General features: G+C 39.4%; 1 protein-coding gene and 1 non-coding gene across 2 annotated transcripts in view; one reads left to right on the top strand and one right to left on the bottom strand.

The window, feature by feature from the left end:
• CYP39A1 (cytochrome P450 family 39 subfamily A member 1) overlaps window positions 1-20,731 on the bottom strand; it is an 83,727-nt gene that overhangs the window by 40,687 nt on the left and 22,309 nt on the right. The window contains exons 6-7 of the mRNA NM_001098938.1: window positions 19,824-19,931; window positions 12,269-12,359 (exon numbers count right to left, since the gene is read on the bottom strand). Of these exons, the coding sequence (NP_001092408.1) occupies window positions 12,269-12,359; window positions 19,824-19,931 (199 nt within the window). The remainder of the gene's footprint in view (window positions 1-12,268; window positions 12,360-19,823; window positions 19,932-20,731) is intronic.
• On the top strand, window positions 5,911-6,017 carry LOC112443884 (U6 spliceosomal RNA). The gene has a single exon (XR_003032292.1). It is a non-coding gene; the product is annotated as a U6 spliceosomal RNA (small nuclear RNA).

The raw sequence follows: 20,731 nt of genomic DNA on the forward strand, positions 1-20,731 counted from the left end.
ACAAGTTAAATTTATCTTAAAAAATCAAAAGGAAAACAGATGAGAGTAGATGAAAGATGATAAAGTCTAGGCTAGGCTGTAGAGTTACATGCTTTTTAGTTCACTGCTCTTCCCTATAAACAGACTATAAATATAGTCTCTCTAATGACTGCAGGTCTGTAGAATATTAACTCACTGCAAATGCTGATAGTTTTAGAAACTTTGACCTCGAGAATGTAAAACAAAATAGAAAAATGACTCTTTTCTAATAATATTTTTTTAGCTTTGGAAGAAAAGAATCTGAATTTGCTCTTTATTGCGGCAAAAGGTTAGCGAACAAGGGCTATGATGGTCAATTATTTGTCCTGTGGCAGTTGTATACTCTTATTACAACAGCTTTCTAATACGTTTTAAAATCTGGCTGGGAAAATATGGCCTTACTAATTCATGCTTCTAATAGTCTTTCTAATCGCATTTCTTCTTCAAAAAATATTTAAGTCACTTCATTAATTTCCTCCCCTTCCAAACCACTGGAATTCTTTTTATAATTAATTAAATATAGATTAATTTGAAAAGTGTTGGCATTTTCATGATATTAAACCTTCCCATAAAGGAACATAATATGTTTTTCTTTATTTAAGTTGTTTTGTAAATATACATATATATGTATTTTTAATGTTATTAATAGTTTCCTCTCTAAGGGTCCTACCCCAAACCAAGAGCTTTATATAAGAAAAATACCAGTTAAATTAATAGGAACAACAGAAGTAAAGTGGAAAGGGAGGCTTAAAAACAGCTTAAGCTGTTTGTGGTGGATATAGACTGGAAAAAGCAAACAAAAAGCCTAGAGATTGCCCACGGATGATGAAAATGGGCATTAGGGCTTTAGGGATTGTAGCCGGAGCCTGGAAAGTCACAGCTCCTTCAATTCTCCCCCTCCAGCCACCACCTTATTCCAGACACCTCAGTCATTCCTGAACTCCCAGGTCTGGTTCTTCTAACTTTTCCAGTGGATGTGACTTTTTGGCATTTGAAGGATTTAGGATAAATTCTTATTATCAAAAACACAGATTCCTATTGCTGGGAAAGGTGGTCTCACGCTCAGTCTTTCGACCCCAATACAAAGGTGGGCCTTAAGCCTGGAACTGTTCCTCAACGAGACACAAAGAGCCCACACAGCCTGTGCCAGGCTCGTCACCTTGTGTGGGAATACCTTTCCTTGTTTCAGGGGCAGCAAACACTCTTTTGTCTCTGCTTAATGCAAGGGCAGGATGAGGCACCTGTCCAACCCCCCGTTACATCTGCCCCGAGAGGGACGAGGACAGGGCTCCTTTCACTGCGGTGTGAGAGGGGTTTGCAGAGGCCAACTCCTCTTCATTAGCTCCAGGGAGAGACACGCTGGCCACAGGGGACCCACACCCACTGCTGAAGCTGATCTCGCTCTCTTTCTGCTCTTTGTGAGTTTAACATTGTTGTAGCCAGTGCCTGACAGCACTGTGTTATCCTCGACAACTCTGATACCAAGATGCATTGGGCAGAAATGTTTAGAGTCCTCCCCTGGGATTGCTAACTGGTGCACAGCACTCTGCTTGACACCCACTGAAAAATTATAAAACCTTTCAGAGGTAGATGCTAATCAGCAGCTTCAGTTGGATGTTCATAACTACAGACCAGGAATGAACGAAGCAGCAATAACAATGAATTGAGAAAGATGCCAAGGACGGCAGTGGTGCTTAGAACAGGTTATTAAGACAGATAGAAGATAGAGTGAAGAATCAAAAGATTGATCCCACCACTTCTTCTATTTATACACACACATATAAAAATATACCAAATCCCATGATATCATTTAAAGAAAAGATTCATGCAACTATTCCAAGACAACCACATAAGATTCTCTTCTGAAAAAACAATATCCTATTTATCTTCAGAAATATTTCTTTCATATATTAAAAAGAGTATCAATTTCTCTATTACTGGAATATACAATGAAGACTGATTCATAATTATGATGGTCTTTTACAAAGAATAAAGGACATGACCTAATTTATAATAAGTAAAAGGTAGAGATATTGACAAATAAGATGACAATGGGTAGATAATAAAAGATAAAAATCAACTTTGATCTAGAAATACCTTTCTTTATAAATCCTGCATAATAATTCTAAATTTCTGGATTGTGTTCTCTGGAGAGAAGTTGACCTGGCTTGAATACCTTTATCTCATTTTCTAAAGAGGAAAAAAGGTTATCCAAATGCCTGAATAATTCTCTAAAGGAACACTCAGAGAAAAGAACGTGTCCGAATGAAAAATGTAGAGAATAAACAAAGCAGATTAACTGTGCTACACTGGAGTGAGATAGTGAAAGACTTAATAAAATGAGAAGTGCCAGATAGGACCTATCTCCAAGCTCGTAAATAATATGCAGCCATAAGAGGTATCTCTTTCCACCTACTAAAGCCAAGCAATAAATGAGGACAGAATGACTTCACACAAAATCTCCTGAGTTAGTGTCACAAGGCACACTTCAAGCATTCAAAGCAGAAAATAGTGGAGGAAATCCAGCCTCCTGGGAAATCTCTCATGGGTCAGATACTATATGTGAAATTTCACCCTGGTCTTTTTACCTGTATGAGCGGATTGGCAAGTAATGAGTTCTGAGCTCCAAAAATGATACCATCTTGGTCTTTAAGTCCAAGGAGAAAAGAAGATAACAAAATTAAACATTTGGAGCAGGTTTCCAATGAAATCTCCTGCATTAATAAACATTTTCTTAGGTAATGTACATATGTTCTTCAAGATTGATGGATGAGAAGTAGTTTGTGAACAGCTCTGTCATAATTTAATGTTTTCTGAGTTTATTCTAGGATTTTTAAAAGCTGGGCTAGCAAAGGAAAGTGAGATGTAAATGTAAAAAAATTCCTCTGTGATATGCTAGAGCTTCCAAATGTCCATATCAGATTCTTGTTGTCTGGCTAGCAGTTCTTGCCTGCAAAATCCCACAGACAGAGGAGCCTGGCAGGCTCCTGGGTCACAAAGAGTTGGACATGACTGAGCAACTAACACTTTTTTCGTAAAGCTGTCATTGAAAACAAGAAACCTGTACTCACATCACAATGTAACCTTGAGAGGAGCCTGTTATGTTTACAAGGCAGGAGTGGGTGTAGCTGTTGAATCAAACTTAGTAATCATGTAAAAAATAAATAAATAAAATAACCTTTCTCCATTCATAACTCCACTGGAGTGGCCTTAGCTTCTGCTACATGATCTCTTTCTTCAATATTTTGGTCGATGTGTGGCATAAAGGCCAAGACTCTATCATAGACACAACCTTGGCTATCAGCCATTAAGTCCTAGCAGGCTGCAAAGCGGTGATGAGAATAAGCTTCTTTAGTTAGCTGGAGGGACTCAGGTCTTTGATATACCATGATGGAATCCTCCAAGAATGTTGTTCTAGGTTAGACAAGATACTGGGACACATCCAAGCAGATAAAAATTGCACACATGTTATAGTATGGGTAAGAGGTGACTGCAGAGAAGACCTCAAGAATAAATGTAAATGTTTCAATGCTATGAGGTAAAATTGATGAATTAGTTACAATGATGCAAATGACATCAAATTTGCCCAGAACATCACCATAGGCCCTGAGCCTCATTTGTCCCTCTGCTAGTTTTTATGCTTGTTTATAAATATGAGAGACAATCCTTTCTCACCAGTACATGATGAGTGTGGCCACTGAGTCAGTGTCACCAGCTAATAGCATCTGGTCACTTGATAGTGTTGGTCTGTCCCCAGGCAGAACTGCTGCTAAATCAGGACTCAGTGGTGTCAAGAAATGTTATTGGTTGGCTCTGAGTAACTTTTCTCTTTTATCCAAAGTCACATAATTACTAAGTGACAGGGTAGAAAGGCATGAATCAAATTTTCAAACAAAAATTATAATCCAATGAAAATTTTGTACTGTGTCTTTTATGATCCACAAATCATGATTCTTATGTAAGACAAAAAAACAATTCCTGATGTTTTATGGAATTATTTCTATGCAGGTGTATTTCTGTTAATTAACCTGATTTATTTTAAATTAACAGAAAAAAATTTACTATTTTTTCCCCTCAACTAAATGTGCATTACAACTGAATGGCCACCAAGAAACAAAAACAAAACACACAGGCAAAAAAAATCACAAAAAACAAACCAGTGTGCTGTGTATGCTGCTGCTGCTGCTGCTAAGTCGCTTCAGTTGTGTCCGACTCTGTGTGACTCCAGAGACGGCAGCCCACCAGGCTCCCCCGTCCCTGGGATTCTCCAGGCAAGAACACTGGAGTGGGTTGCCATTTCCTTCTCCAATGCACAAAAGTGAAAAGTGAAAGTGAAGTCGCTCAGTCGTGTCCGACCCTCAGCGACCCCATGGACTGCAGCCTACCAGGCTCCTCCGTCCATGGGATTTTCCAGGCAAAGTACTGGAGTGGGGTGCCATTGCCTTCTCCGCTGTGTATGCTACCCTAAATCAAAACAAGTAGGTGAGAAGGGTCAAATGCAACCAGGTAACAATTTAAGTGCATTTTTATTTGTTATTGTTTGTTTTTAAGATGGAATGACCTTCTGCTCTTGGGCAGACACTCACAGTGGGAATCCTAAATTAGAAAAGAAAACTGCTTGAAAACACAGTCTAAACAGGACCCAAAGTGAATGTCTGCAAGGATTTTGTGAGAATGCAGTGAGGCCACACCTGCAATATCTAACTCTAACAGGCTTCTCTTCCAGATATGTGCTAACTCCTAACCATCTGTAAGTCCTTGCTCAAATCTCACCTTTCCGGGAAGGTCAGCTCTGATCCAACTATTTAATGCTACCACCTCCTTCTGGGCTTCTCTGATAGTTCATTTGGTAAAGAATCTACCTGCAATCTAGGAGACCCAGGTTCCATTCCTGGGTTGGGAAGATCCACTGGAGAAGGGATAGGCTACCCACTCCAGTATTCTTGGACTTTCCTTGTGGCTCAGCTGGTAAAGAATCTGTCTGCAATGCAGGAGACCTGGGCTCGATCCCTGGGTAGGGAAGATCCCCTGGAGAAGGGAAAGGCTACCCACTCTAGTATTCTGGCCTGGAGAATTCCATGGACTGTATAGTCCATGGGGTCGCAAAGAGTCAGACATGACTGAGCCACTTTCACTTTTCTCCAATTCTGGCACTCCTGATCATCCCTAATCTGCTGTTTTCTTTTTCACATAGCATTTAACAATATCAAATATTTTTAAGAGTTTACTTCTGTGAACAAACAAGGAAAAATAACAAGTGGCAATAAAAAAAAAAAAAAGACTCTGAACAGAGAGGAGAATCTGATTTCCAGGGTTACCACAGTATATTATTTTAAATGCCCAATTCTCAACAAAAAATTGCAAGACACATGACAAAAATATGAAATGTGATGTGTAACAAGCATACATAGACCATACGGGGAAAAAGCAATCAGCAGAAACTATTCCTGAAGAAACTCAAATATTGGACTTACTAAGGAAAGTTGTTCAATCTGATATTTTAAATATATTCAAAGAATTAAAGAAATTGTGTGTAAAGAACTAGAGAATATCGGTAAGGAGAGACAAAAGGTTAAATAACAAAGATTGAAACAAATAATGAAATAGAGAATAGAAAATCAATAGTAAAAATAAGATCAAATCAACAAAACTGTCAGTTAGCTCTCAAAAAAAAAAAAAAAATTGACAACCTTTTAGCTACACTGACCATGAAAACAGAAAGAGGGCACAGATTACTAAAACCATGGATGAGGGAGATATTTTCCTAGAGAACTTACAGATATAAAGAAGATTATGGGGAAAACCATGAACTATTGTATGCCAACAAGTTAAATGACCTACATGAAATAGACAAATTCCTAAGAAGACACAAACTCCAAGAAGAATAATACAGTTCTCACTTCAGCAACACATGTACTAAAATTGCAAAGATACAGAGAAGATTAACATGGCTCCTGTGTAAGGATGAAACTAAAATTTGCAAAGTATCCCATATTGTTGTGCTGGTGTAACATACAGCATGATAACTATAGCTAACAATACTGTTTTATATATTTGATACTTACTTAAGTTGGTCTTTAAAAGTTCTCATCATAAGAATATACATGTGGTGATGGAATTAACTAAATTTATTGTGGTAACCAATTCACTATATATATATATATGGCTTCCCTTATAGCTCAGTTGGTAAAGAATCTGCCTGCAGAGCAGGAGACTCGGTTCAATCCCTGGGTCAGGAAGATCCCCTGGAGAGGGAAATGGCAACCCACTCCAGTACCCTTGCCTGGAGAATCTCAAGGACAGAGGAGCCTGGTGGGCTGCAGTCCATGGGGTCGCAAAGAGTTAGGCATGACTGAGCAACTAACTGAGTTAGGCATGACTGAGCAGTATGAAAAGGCAAAAATGATAGGATAGTGAAAGGGGAACTCCCTGGGTTGGTAGGTACCCAATATGCTACTGGAGATCAGTGGAGAAATAACTCCAGAAAGAATGAAGGGATGGAGCCAAAGGAAAAACAACACCCAGTTGCAGATGTGACTGGTGATAGAAGCAAGGTCCAATGCTGTAAAGAACAATATGGCATAGGAACCTGGAATGTTACATCCATGAATCAAGGCAAATTGGAAGTGGTCAAACAGCAGATGGCAAGAGTGAACATCGACATTTTAGGAATCAGCAAACTAAAATGGACTGGAATGGGCAAATTTAACTCAGATGATGATTATATCTACTACTGTGGGCAAGAATCCCTTAGCAGAAATGGTGTAGCTGTCATAGTCAACAAAAAAGACTGAAATGCAGTACTTGGATGCAGTCTCAAAAATGAAAGAATGATCTCCGTTTCCAAGGCAAACATTCAATACCACAGTAATCCAAGTCTATGCCCCAACCACTAATGCTGAAGAAGCTGAAGTTGAACAGTTCTATGAAGACCTACAAGACCTTCTAGAACTAACATCCAAAAAAGATGTCCTTTTCATTATAGGGGACTAGAATGCAAAAGTAGGAAGTCAGGAGATACCTGGAGTAATAGGCAAATATGGCCTTGGAGTACAAAATGGAGCAGGTCAAAAGCTAACAGAGTTTTGCCAAGAGAATGCACTGGTCATAGCAAACACCCTCTTCTAACAACACAAGAGAAGACTCTACACATGGACATTACCAGACGGTCAATACTGAAATCAGACTGATTATATTCTTTGCAGTCAAAAATGGAGAAGCTCTATGCAATCAGCAAAAAAAAGACTGGGAGCTGACTGTGGCTCATAGCATGAACTCTTTATTGCCAAATTCAGACTTAAATTGAAGTAGGGAAAACCACTAGACCATTCAGGTATGACCTAAATCAAATCCCTTATGATGACACAGTGAAAGTGAGAAATAGATTGAAGGGATTAGATCTGATAGACAGAGTGCCTGATGAACTATGTATGGAGGTTCATGACATTGTACAGGAGGCGGGGATCAAGACCATCCCCAAGAAAAAGAAATGCAAAAAGGCAAAATGGTTGTCTGAGGAGGACTTACAAATAGCTAAGAAAGGAAGAGAAGCTAAAGGCAAAGGAGAAAAGTAAAGATATACCCATTTGAATGCAGAGTTCCAAAGAATAGCAAGGAGAGATAAGAAAGCCTTCCTCAGTGATCAATGCAAAGAAATAGAGGAAAACAACAGAATGGGAAAGACTAGAGATCTCTTCAAGAAAATTAGAGATACCAAGGGAACATTCCATGCAAAGATGGGATCAATAAAGGACAGAAATAGTATCAACCTAACAGAACCAGAAGATATTAAGAAGAGGAGGCAAGAATACACAGAAAGAAAGAAAGTGAAGTCGCTAGTCGTGTCCAACTCTTTGTGACCCCGTGGGATTCTCCAGGCAAGAATACTGGAGTGGGTTGCCATTTCCTTCTCCAAAGAACTATACAAAAAATAACTTCATGACCCAGATAACCACAGTGGTGTGATCACACAACTAGAGCCAGACATCCTGGAATGCGAAGTCAAGTGGGCCTTAGGAAGCATCACTACGAACAAAGCTAGTGGAGGTGATGGAATTCCAGTTCATCTATTTCAAATCCTGAAAGATGCTGCTGTTAAAGTGCTGCACTCAATATGCCAGCAAATTTGGAAAACTCAGCAGTGGCCACAGGACTGGAAAAGGTCAGTTTTCATTCCAATCCCAAAGAAAGGCAATGCCAAAGAATATTCAAACTACCACACAATTACACTCATCTTACATGCTAGCAAAGTAATGCTCAAAATTCTCCAAGCCAGGCTTCAACAGTATGTGAACTGTGAACTTCCAGATGTTCAAACTGGATTTAGAAAAGGCAGGGGAACCAGAAATCAAATTGTCATCAAAAAAGCTAGAGAGTTCCAGAAAAACATCTACTTCTGCTTTATTGACTATGCCAAAGCCTTTGACTGTGTGGATCACAACAAACTGGAAAATTCTTCAAGAGGTGGAAATACCAGGCCACTTGACCTGCCTCCTGAGAAATCTGTATGCAGGTCAAGAAGCAACAGTTAGAACTGGACATGGAACAACACATTGGTTTCAAATTGGGAAAGGAGTACGTCAAGGCTGTATATTGTCACCCTGCTTATTTAACTTGTATGCAGAGTGTGTGTGTTAGTTACTCAGTTGTGGCCAACTCTTTGAGACCCCATGGACGATAGCCCACCAGGCTTCTCTATCCATGGAATTTTCCAGGCAAGGATACTGGAGTGGGTTGCCATTTCCTTCTCCAGGGGATCAAACCAGGGATCAAACCCCGGTCTTCTGCATTGCAGGCGGATGCTTTACCCACTAAACTACTAGCAGAGTACATCATGAGAAACGCTGGGCTGGATGAAGTACAAGCTGGAATCAAGACTGTCGGGAGAGATATCAATAATCTCAGATATGCAGATGGCACCACCCTTATGGCAGAAAGTGAAGAGGAACTAAAAAGCCTGTTGATGCAAGTGAAAGAGGAGAGTGAAAAAGTTGGCTTAAAACTCAACATTCAAAAAAGTAAGATCATGGCATCTGGTCCCATCACTTCATGGCAAGTAGATGGGGAAACAATGGAAACAGTGACAGACTTTATTTTCTTGGGCTCCAAAATCACTGCAGATGGTGATTACAGCCATGAAATTAAAAGATGCTTACTCCTTGGAAGAAAAGCTATGACAAACCTAGACAGCATATTAAAAAGCAGAGACATTACTTTGCCAACAGAGGTCCATCTAGTCAAGGCTTTGGTTTTTCCAGTAGTCATGTATGGATGTGAGAATTGGACTATAAAGAAAGCTGAGCGCCGAAGAATTGATGCTTTTGAACTGTAGTGTTGGAGAAGACCCTTGAGAGTTCCTTGGACTGCAAGGAGATCCAACCAGTCCATCCTAAAGGAAATCTGTCCTGAATATTTATTGGAAGGACTAATGCTGAAGCTGAAACTCTAATACTTTGGCCACCCAGTGTGAACGACTGACTCATTGGAAAAGACCCTGATGCTGGGAAAGATTGAAGGTGGGAGGAGAAGGGGATGGCAGAGGATGAGATGATTGTATGGCATCACCAACTTGATGGACATGAGTTTGAGTAAGCTCCGGGAGTTGGTGATGGACAGGGAATCCTGGCATGCTGCAGTCCATGGGGTCGCAAAGAGTCAGACATTACTGAGCAACTGAACTGAACTGATTCTGATAGGAAAACTAGACAAAGATATCACAAGAAAGAAAACTATAAATCAGTATATCTTATTAATAAAGATGTAAAATTCCTCAACAAAATACTAACAGACTGAATCCAGCAACATATATAAAAATCATATGTTTTATGTGAATTATACACCATGACTAAAGATTTATCTCAGGAAGGCAAGAAGGTTGAAACATGAAAATCAGCTAATTTAAAACATCATGATACAAAATATAACATTATACCGAATGAAAGAAGCCAGACATAAAGGACCAGCTATTTAATAGCAGCTTTACCCTAAGACTTATTATATAAGAAAGTTGGGGAAAATGTCTGAGATGGGCTCTAGTAGTGAGGCTAGTGAGATTCTGAGTTGGAAATTCACAAAAGCATAAAAATGGGAGAAATGTCATGCTGTGTCAGGTTATTTCATCCACTTTTAACATTCTTCCTTGACAGAATCCTTTGTTTGGGCATATGGGTATCTCCCCTGATAGTAACTTCCAAAGATCTGTGGCTTCCTCTCCCATTATCTAAATTCTTGAACTGCTATATCATATTCATGAATTGACATGAACTGATTCTGCATAAGCATGGCAAAAAATGTTTGATACATTATCGACTAATTTCAATTCTACAAGAGTCTTATAAACTGAAAGCACTGACACAATATAGCTAGTACACTGATACCTATTTGAAGATTTTTTTTTCTGTTAGAGGGGAATGTGTTCATGCTAAGTTACTTCAGTCTTGTCCAATTCTGTGTGACCATATGGATTGTAGCCCACCAGGCTCGGCTGTCCATGGGTATTCTCCAGGCAAGAATACTGGAGTGGATTGCCATGCCCTGCTCCAGGGGATCTTCCCAACCCAGGGATTGAACCTGCATCTCTCACATCTCCTACATTGGCAGGAGGGTTCTTTACCGCTAGCGCCCGCTGGGAAGCCTGTTAGAGGAGAATAAAGTGAAGTGAAAGTGAAAGTGAAGTCGCTCAGTCATGTCCGACTCTTTGCAACCCCGTGGACTGTAGCCCAGCAGGCTCCTCCGTCCATGGGATTCTCCAGGCAAGAATACTGGAGTGGATTGCCATTTCCTTCTCCAGGGGATCTTCCCGACCCAGGGATAGAACCCAGGTCTCCCACATTTTGGTCAGATGTTTTAACCTCTAAGCCACCAGGGAAGCACAGGTTCTAAAACAGGAATATAGAAAAAGACAAAAGATTTTTGTCTTTCTCCTTTAGAACTGCCTTTTAGAGTTCAAGATTCAAATGCAGTAAAAATTTTGATAAACATTATGCTTCTACTGTGGCCTTTGGGTCAGGCAGACTTCTTATATTATTCCAACCACTACTCATACTACCTTTCTATTTCTGAAAGACCAGGATTTTGGAGAACACTGAGTCAGGAAAAGACTCTGGTAAGATAAAGGAGAGTATGTGATGACCAAGGATGCATTTCCTTTGTCATCTATAGACACGCAGGCACGCACATTTCCCTTAGCTTTGCAGATATAAGGTCCATAAACGCAAGTCATCTTGTCTTACATCCACCACTCTAATAATTCCAGAATCTAACTGTTAGCATTGTCAGGACTCAATGATTCTAATGCTCATCACTTCCACGAAATATGACCTAGCAGTGGCCGATTCACACTCAAATCTCAGAGGCAATACGGCTTCCATATCCATGTTGGCCAAGCCAACTTGATTTTTGGCTTAACTTGAAAGGAAGTAGTCAAAATAAGTTTAAGAATCCAAATAAAATATTTTCAGCAATCACGAAGGGGAGAAGGGAATAACTTAATTGTCATCACACCACTTTGCCCTATTATTTTGTGTTCTTCTAAGAGACCATGTCATTTTTTGTTTCTTTTTCACATCAGAATACATAATTTGACATATTAAAGTTTTTTGGTTTTTTTTTTTGGTAAATCCACTCTCAAACCGGTAAAATAACGCTGAATAAACAAGGACTGGAATTTTCTCCATTCAAGCTTCTGTTTTTTTTCAAAACAGATGACAACTGATGAGCTCAAATCTGAACTAAAATGGCAAAGGAGAAATCTCTACCTGCAGTTCAAAGCCACAAAACCTTTAAAAATTATAACATTTTAAAAGTTCCTTTGGAACTATCATCCATATCCCATTAGTACTGTTAAGTAGCATAAAGAATATGCACCATATTACTTTTATAAAATCTGGAAAATCCTGAATTCCAAAACTATGGACTTGGAGTTCAGTCGAGGCAATGGGCCAGGAGATTAGAAGAAAAGCCCTGTGTATTACACTTGTGTTTAATCAGGAAAGTTGGGCAAATTATAATCTCTCTGTTTCATTATTTGGAAACAAGGGAGTTGGTCCAGATGAATTCTAAAATCCTTGACAGTAATTAAATTCTAAGATTCTACCTGATCAATTTATATTTTGAAACATATAAATTATGTTCAATTTGGATTATTTTGAAATTCTATTAAATTATGGGCATTTAACTTTGCCCAGAATGTGTGACAAGCACACATTATTAGATGTAACTGCAATTATGCAATTTAATTCAGTGTTAGTACCTGCTGTGCCAAACACAGATGATATGCCTTCCATAATGGTCCTGTGGATATTGGGATGAGAGAGGACAAATGCAAATGTCCAAAATGCAACCTTAAAAAGAAAAACATGTGTCAAAAAATATAACCTTTGAAGGTGAACAGAAGAATACATAGGATTAGCCACAAACAGTTAAAATATTGAAGTTAAACTTAAATACGTCAGTAAAGAGTATCTTTGAAAACAACTAGATGTTACGAACAAAGAGATGTTATATATCTCTGAGGGGTTAACTTTACAATTTTATTCTGCCACTACAGTTTTACTATATTGTTTATACAGAGTAAACTATCTTCACTACAAAAAAAAAAGGGAAAATCAGGATTTTTATTTTACTAATATACAATATAAAATATTATACCAGCACATATTAGAATTTCAGAAACAAGTTATGACACTTAAGCAAGTTAGTCCAAAACAAAGACATTTTTAAAGATTCAGTCTCTTTGAAATACAAATAAATTAGCAAATCATATACTCTGCAAATGAAACATGGTAATTTTAAATAAGCCTCAGAAACTATATCTAAAATCTCATAAACTCAATACCAAAAATAGGGTTCTTTCACACCCTATTGAGCAAGGATGCTTGCAAGTTTATAGAGTATTACTGAATACAGTATGTTTGCAAGTTCTCGCTCTAGGCCAAACAAAATTATTTCACATCTTTCCTCATTGTGGTATTAGAAAATAGCACAACCAAGAAAATACCACCAACCAATAAAATTATACTGCTAAACATCAAAGACATACAGATGGCTAACAAGTGCATGAACAAGATGCTCAACATTACTAATTACTAGAGAAATGTACATCAAAACCACAATGACACATCCCCTCACACTGGTCAGAATGACTGTCATCAAAAAGCCTACAAATAACAAATGCTGGAGAGGATGTGGAGGAAATGAAACCCTTGTACACTGCTGCTGGGAATGTAAACTGGTGCGGCCACTATGGAAAACAGTATGGAGGTTGCTTACAAAACTAAAACTAGAACTACCATATGAGCCAAAAATTTCATTCCTGGGTATACATCCAGAAAATATGAAAACACTAATTCAAAAAAGTACATGTACCCCAGTGTTGATAGCAGCATCATTTACTATAGCCAAGATATAGAAGCAACCCAATCACCCATTAACAGATGATTGGATTAAGAAGATGTAGTATATATACACAATAGAATATTACTCAGCCATAAAAAGAATGAAACACTGCCATTTGCAGCAACATGGATGGGCCTAGAGAATAGTGTGCTTATGAAATAAGTCAGACAGAGAAAGGCAAATACTGTATGATATCACCTATATGTAGAATCTAAAAAAAAAAAAATACAAATAAATGTACAGGAAAAACAGAAACATACTCATAGACATAGAAAACAAAATTGTGGCTAACAAAGGGAGAGAGAAGGCAGAAGGACAAATTAGGGGTATGGAATTAAGAGATAAAAATTACTAAGATAGATAAGAAACAGGATACCCTGGACAGCGCAGGAAATTATACCCATTACCTTGCAATAACATATCATGAAGCATAGATGAAAAAAGACTGAATCACTATGCTGTACACCTAAAACTATACACAGTATAGTAAATAAACTACTGGAGTGGGTTGCCAAGACCTCCTCCAGGGGATCTTCCCTACCAGAGATTGAACCCACATCTCCGGCGTCTCCTGCACTGCAGGCAGATTTTCATCCACTGAGCGACCTGGGAAGCCCCAAATAAACTACAATCTAATTGAAAAAAAAATTTTTTTTCCCCTTAGTTCAGGTAGATGTTTTTGCTTCTATTTTAGATTACACATTAAAGAAAACATACCAAACCATTAAAAGAAGCTTTGGTTTCCCTCTCATCCTTTTTTTTTTTTTTTTTTTGTAAACACATATTGTGAAAGAATTCATCTAGGAAAACCAATCCTGAGAAGACTCAGATGTCTAACACTTTGTGTCATTCAAGCTTTTTTGTCCGTCCTGAGAGAATGCTAAGCGTCTTTAAATGATCCCAATGCTCCCCTCTGTGGTCAGAAGAGGAAGAGCAAGCAACTGAAAGGAAGTGCTTGTGTTCAATTGCTCAGTAGCATCCAATTCTTTGCAAGCCCCTGGTCTGCAGCCTGCCAGGCTCCTCTGTCCATGGGGATTCTCCAAGCAAGAATACTGGAGTGGGTTGCCATGCCCTCCTCCAGAGGATCTTCCCAACCCAGAGATCAAATTCAGGTCTCCTGCATTGCAGGCAGATTCTTTACTGACTGAGCCACCAGGGAAGTGCCTGGACAAAACCAAATTCCATCCTACTCATTGCTGTCCCCTTTGTGACAGTAGACTGATACCGTGGGGATAAATACAGTGCTGTTTACATATGCAAGTGAACGGAGAACTGAGGCCTCTACAAGCCCAAGACCCACTCACTCTGTGTGGTGCATTCGGATTAGGACACACTTAGCCAAGATATCAACTAGTTCATTTTTAGAGGAAACATGCTCAGTGAGCTCTAATCACCTTCTCCCGACATGGGCCCTTTCTACATTATCTATAGGGGAAGTGCTGAATTACTGGAATTACTGGACTTAATTAATAGCCACTCCATACTCAATCCATTTTTTTTTTTAATTTATTGTATTGAAGTAAAATTGATTTATAATGTTGAATTAATTTCTGCTGTACAGCAAAGTATTTTAGTTGTATATATTTGTACATATATGTATACACGTGGGTGTGCACATGCTCAGCTGCTGCAGTTGTGACTTCATGGACTGTAGCCCACCAGGCTCCTCTGTTCACGGGATTCTCCCAGGCAAGAATACTGGAGTGGGTTGCCATTTCCTCCTCCAGGGGATCTTCCCAACCCAGGGATTGAACCTGTGTCTCTTGTGTCTCCTGCTTGGCAGGTGGATTCTTTAACACTGATCAACCTGGGAAGCATGTATACATGTATATACAACTAAATCACTTTGCCATACAGCAGAAATTAATACAATATTACATATATTTTCATATTTCTTCCATTAAGGTTTATACAGGATATTGAATATAGTTCCCTATGCTATACAGTAGGACTTGTTAATTAAAGACTCAGAGTTCAAGTGCAGGAAAAATATATCTTAGTGATACTGCATAGATTTTCAGATATACAAAAGAGGGGTTTAAAGTTTTATGTGGTTAATTACAGTTTTAGAGATTGACTAAAATTGGCTATTACTTATTTTTAAAGCAAACTCAAGGAATTCAGTTAAACTATAAATGGTTGTACAGTGGTGTTAGTTACTGTGTTTGATGCCTCTTTTCTTAACAGATTTTCTTCTAAAAATCTATATTATATTCTACATAAAATCTTTTAAATTAAAAAAACCACTCTTTTAAACAGAAAGGGACAGAGAAGAGCAATGATGCGTAAGAAGTTTATACACATGACTGAATCAACAAATAAGAATACGTGACCTTGGGATTGTTGTGCACCACATTTGGCAAAAGAGTTCAAAACTTCTCCCAAAAATACCAGTTCATGTTTTGTCAGAGGGGTCATATCCATGGTGAGGGCTAGGGAAAAAGAAGAAGGACCACTGGACTCACTGAGCTTCAGAAGCAGCCACCAAAATGCCTCTCCATCATCTTGAAAAGGTAAGAACATAGGAAAGAAGAGATGGGGAGGAAAGCTCTGCCCGTTGAGTCAGGGACAAGATGAACTGAGAGTGTTTTTCAGCCTCATTTGTTCTTCCGTTCAGAACTAGATTTACTAGGGGGCGTCCCCGCTTATCCAGTGGCTAAGACTCTGAGCTCCCGATGCCACGGGCCCAGGTTGGATCCCTGGTCAGGGAACTAGATCTCATATTCCACAACTGAGAGTTCGCACGCTGCAGCTAAGGATTCCACATGGCATGACCAAGACCAAAGATCCTGTGTGCCACAGCTCAGACCCAGCACAGCCAAATTAAAACAAACCAACCAACAAATGAAACGCTTAACAAATATTGACGGAATCTCTATAACTGGCCACAGAGTCTTCCACCAACCATGGTAAACACAAAACTTACAGAAGATATACTTCCTGCCCAAAGGACTTTCACGTCTGTTGAAAGTATGAGAGAGAGACAAGAGGAAAAAATGAGCTAAATATACAGGCAGCAGATGGTACAGACAATAAATGCTGTGGGAACTGAGGGTGGGCTGGGGAGGGGTGGGGGATCGTCACCACTGAAAGTGTTTAGAAAGAGCTTCAGAGAAGCAGATTGAACAGGTCAAACATCAACTTTGTGATTGGTTTGGAACAATGTTCCTGAAAAGTTTATTTGGTAGTCAGGAATTTCTTGGACTTTGGAAATGGGTTTCCTGTAGAAATAATTTCATAAATCATGGTTAATGTCTTGGACCAGTCCACCGAAGTTCACCAAGACCTTGGTCTCATAACAGAGCCTCCTGGTGCCCTGTACCAAGCCCACCCGACACCTGAGCTCTGAGTTCCATGGCCCTTGAGACACAGCAGAGAGTAGAATATGATCCAGGCACCAGGGAAGCACAGGCCCCATAATCCACACCTCTGGCAGGGCTTTTGGAGGCTCTCCAGGCCACGGTGGGAGATTACAGAAGCTGGGAACAGCAGTAGCTACTCTCACCCTAGGGCATCTGAGAGGTCAAGTTTTGGAAGCCAAGGCAGTTCATTATTAGTTGGCCACTGAACAAAATGACTGATTGAAACCATGGTGTTGCTTTTTATAAGAAAAGAAAGTGAATGCTTTTTGAGCCAGGGACTATAAGGCACTTGCCACTCCTTAAAAACATAATGCTCACAATATCCTATGAGGCAGATAACATTCATCCTATCTTATAGATATGGACATACGGCTCGCAGTTAAACAATGGCCCACTCTCATATGACGCTGTGATTTGGCATTGGACTTGACTCGAAAGCCAGTTCAGGGTCTCTGCCTACACGCCAGCTCCCTCTTAGAAGTGCCAACAAGAACCAGTAAGACGGAACTTTCACTGATCATCAGACACTTGCTTTCTGAAATTATTGATTTAAATTCTTTCACACCAGTGCCAGGAACAGATTCCAAAAAACTGACTTCCCCTGGGTCAGATCAATGGGGCTTTGTGTCCCTTTCTTCCAGGGGGTCCTTTCTAATGAGATCTTGAAAATTAATCCTGTGACAGGAGTGACTGTTTTGTTGCTGCTTTGGAAGTTGCTTTTGATATCTGCCTTTTAATTTTGCTCTAGCTTAATCAGTTTCCAAAAGAATTGCACAAGGAAAAATCAGAGAATAGTATTAGAGGTACATAAAGAAAGGGAAAGGGTAAACTGTTTTTAATTTCTCCTACCCTAGATGAAATATATATTTTAGTGACTGACACACACTCGAACAGAGAAGCCAGAATTTCTATTTCTGCTCTTTACAGAATCCACCTGCAATGCAGGAGACCCCAGCTTGATTCCTGGGTTGGGCAGATCCACTGGAGAAGGGATAGGCTACCCACTCCAGTATTCTTGGGCTTCCCTTCTTGCGGTTCAGCTGGTAAAGAATCCACCTGCAATGTGAGAGACCTGTGTTTGATCCCTGGGTTGGGAAGATCTCCTGGAGAAGGGAACAGCTACCCACTTCAGTATTCTGGCCTAGGGAATTCCATGGACTATATACTCCATGGGCTCGCAGAGTTGGACATGACTGAGCAACTTTCCCTTTCTTTATAATGGGTTACAGGAAACCAAAATATTGATACTTAGAAAGCCTTCCATAACTTTTAGCAGAGGAAGGAGAAACAAATAATACTTAACACATCTTATTTCTATTTGTTAGAAGAAAAAAGAATACATTTAACATTATACGTGGGTTAAAAGTTCCTGTTTAGTAGAAAACAAACACATAAAAAGTTTAACCTTTAAACTCTCAAATTATATAAGTGCAACTTAAGCTAACATAAAGTCTTCCGGACACAGGAAACAGTTGTGCATCGATCATGAAGTGTCAGACAAGTCTTGTAGCTTTATTCTAATTCATAACAGTTTTAAAAGGAAACAGTTCAAAAATCTCTGCTCTCATCCCCACCACCCGAACTGCTAAGAGGAGCTCGGTGCATCTACATTTTTGTGCAAACAATGATGCTTATAAGGAATACCTTCTGAGAGTCTGGAATGTTGATGATGCTAGGCAGAGGGTGCTTTTGTGATCAACCCCCCAAGAAAATCTGGGACACCGAGTCTCTAATGAGCTTCCCTGGTTCATAACACTTCCCAAAGTTTGTCACAACTTAATTGCTGGAGGAATGATGTGTGTCTTGCGTGACCCTGCAGGGAGAAGACTCTTGGAAGCTTGTACCTGGTTCTCTCTGGGCTTCATCCCCCCCACTCCCCTTTTTCCTTTGCTGATTTTGCTTTGTATCCTTCTGCTATAACAAATCTTATCTGTGACTGCAAAAGAAAAAAAAACACACACACACACTCCTCTTTCTTTAGAAGTATGGTGAGTTCTAATGTCACCAGCTCACTCATGGGGAGGCTTCAGGTCTACATCATGCCAACAGGAAGGATACACAGAAGGAGAATGGGTTCAAGGGAAGACAAAGAACTCATGATCCCTGGGTAGCAGCTGGTTTATCTCACTGAATCCTCACAATAATCTTGTAGAAAATGAGGGTTATGGATTATTAAAAGGCTCAAACCTAGGACCACACTAGGACTTTTACTATCCCTTTTTACCAATAAGGGAACGGAGGATCAGAGTCTGTTACCTCCATAAGATCCTATGCTGTGGCTAGGATACCTGGATTCAGCTCAATTTTAACTGAACTACCCATTTATCTACTCTCTCCCCAATAAATGGCAGGGGTCAAGACTTACTCATCTTTGCAGCACTGATATTAAGCACGTTGCCCAACATGGAAAGTACAGAAAGTGCTCCATACACAGGTGTTGTCACATCTGCCCCCAAAGTGCGAAGTGTTCCCTTAGCCTCTTACATGCTGCCTTACAAAGAACAGAATGCATTTCAGATCTCTGCTGTGTCTCCTTTGTGATCTTAACAGATTTCCTTAGGCACTTAGTTTTGTTTTCCTATCTCACAACCAAATCCATTACAGTCATTTTCTTCCCCATAACATGTGAAAAAAAAAATTTTTTTTTTTAATTCCCTAGTGGCTCAGTGGTAAAGAATCTACCTGCCAATGCAGGGAGACACAGGTACCATCCCTGGTCCAGGAAGATCCCACGGGCCGTGGAGCAATGAAGCCCGTGCACCACAACTCCTGAGCTTGTGCTCCAGAGTCTGGGAGCTGCTGAAGCCTGCACGCTAGAGCCTGTGCTCTGCAGCAAGAGAAGCCACTGCAATGAGAAGCCCACGCCCTGCAACGGGAGAGTAGCTCCCGCTCTCTGCAACTAGAGAAAAGTCCACACAGCAGCAAAGACCTGACACAGCCAAAAATAAATGAACAAATAAATAAATTATAAAAAAGGAAGAAAAAGGAAGGGAAAAACTGAAAGTACAGTAGACAGAAATGCATGCCTTCCTTTACTAATATACTTACAGGGACAGTATTGGACAGAGAAGCCCAAAGTAGTAAGAGCCCATAATTAGGACTCTTCTGTTCATTTGCTTCCATCTCTAGGAGGTCCAGTACAGCCTGCATTACTGTCTGTTTAAAAAAAAAAAGAAATATTGTCAAACCAGAGCTATGTGACCAAGACTGATATTAATAAAGATCATCTTTCTTTAATCTGAAAAGAACATTTTTTTTTAATCTGAAAGATACTATTTTTGCTTTTCTTAGGTTTGCGATTTCAGGCATGCGAAGGGATTTACATACTTACTGGTACAATAGTAATTGGAAGTAGGGACTCTGAGGTTCAATACTTTTACCACATTGGTTCAAATCCTGGCTTAATTTTTTTAAACACTTTATTTTTTAGAGCAGTTATAGGTTTACAATAAAATTGAGAGGAGAGTACAGAAACTTCTCATATAACCCTCACCCCCACATCTGCATAGCTTCTCCATTGTCGTCAGCATCACTTACCAGAACTGTACTTTTTTTTTTTTTTTACCAAGGATGAAACTAAATGGATATATCATAATCATCTAAAGTGTATAGCTTACCTTAGGATTCATTCTTGGTGTTGTAAACTCTATGGCTTTGGACAAATGCATAATGACATCTATTGTCATTACAATATCACACAGAGTATTTTCATGTCCCTAAAACATCCCCTAGGCTCTGTCTACTCATCTCTGCCCAGTCCCTAACAACCACTGATCTTTCTACTTTCTTCATAGTTTTGCCTTTTCCAAAACGTCACATAAATGGAATCAGACAGTACATACCCTTCTCATACTAGCTTCTTTCACTTAGTAATATGCATTTATGGTTCCTCCATGTCTTTTCATGGCTTGATAGCTCATTTCTTTTTAGCACTAATACTCTGTTCTCTGTAGGTA

Source organism: Bos taurus, chromosome 23 (genome assembly GCF_002263795.3).
Source record: "Bos taurus isolate L1 Dominette 01449 registration number 42190680 breed Hereford chromosome 23, ARS-UCD2.0, whole genome shotgun sequence".
Taxonomy (NCBI): domain Eukaryota; kingdom Metazoa; phylum Chordata; class Mammalia; order Artiodactyla; family Bovidae; genus Bos; species Bos taurus.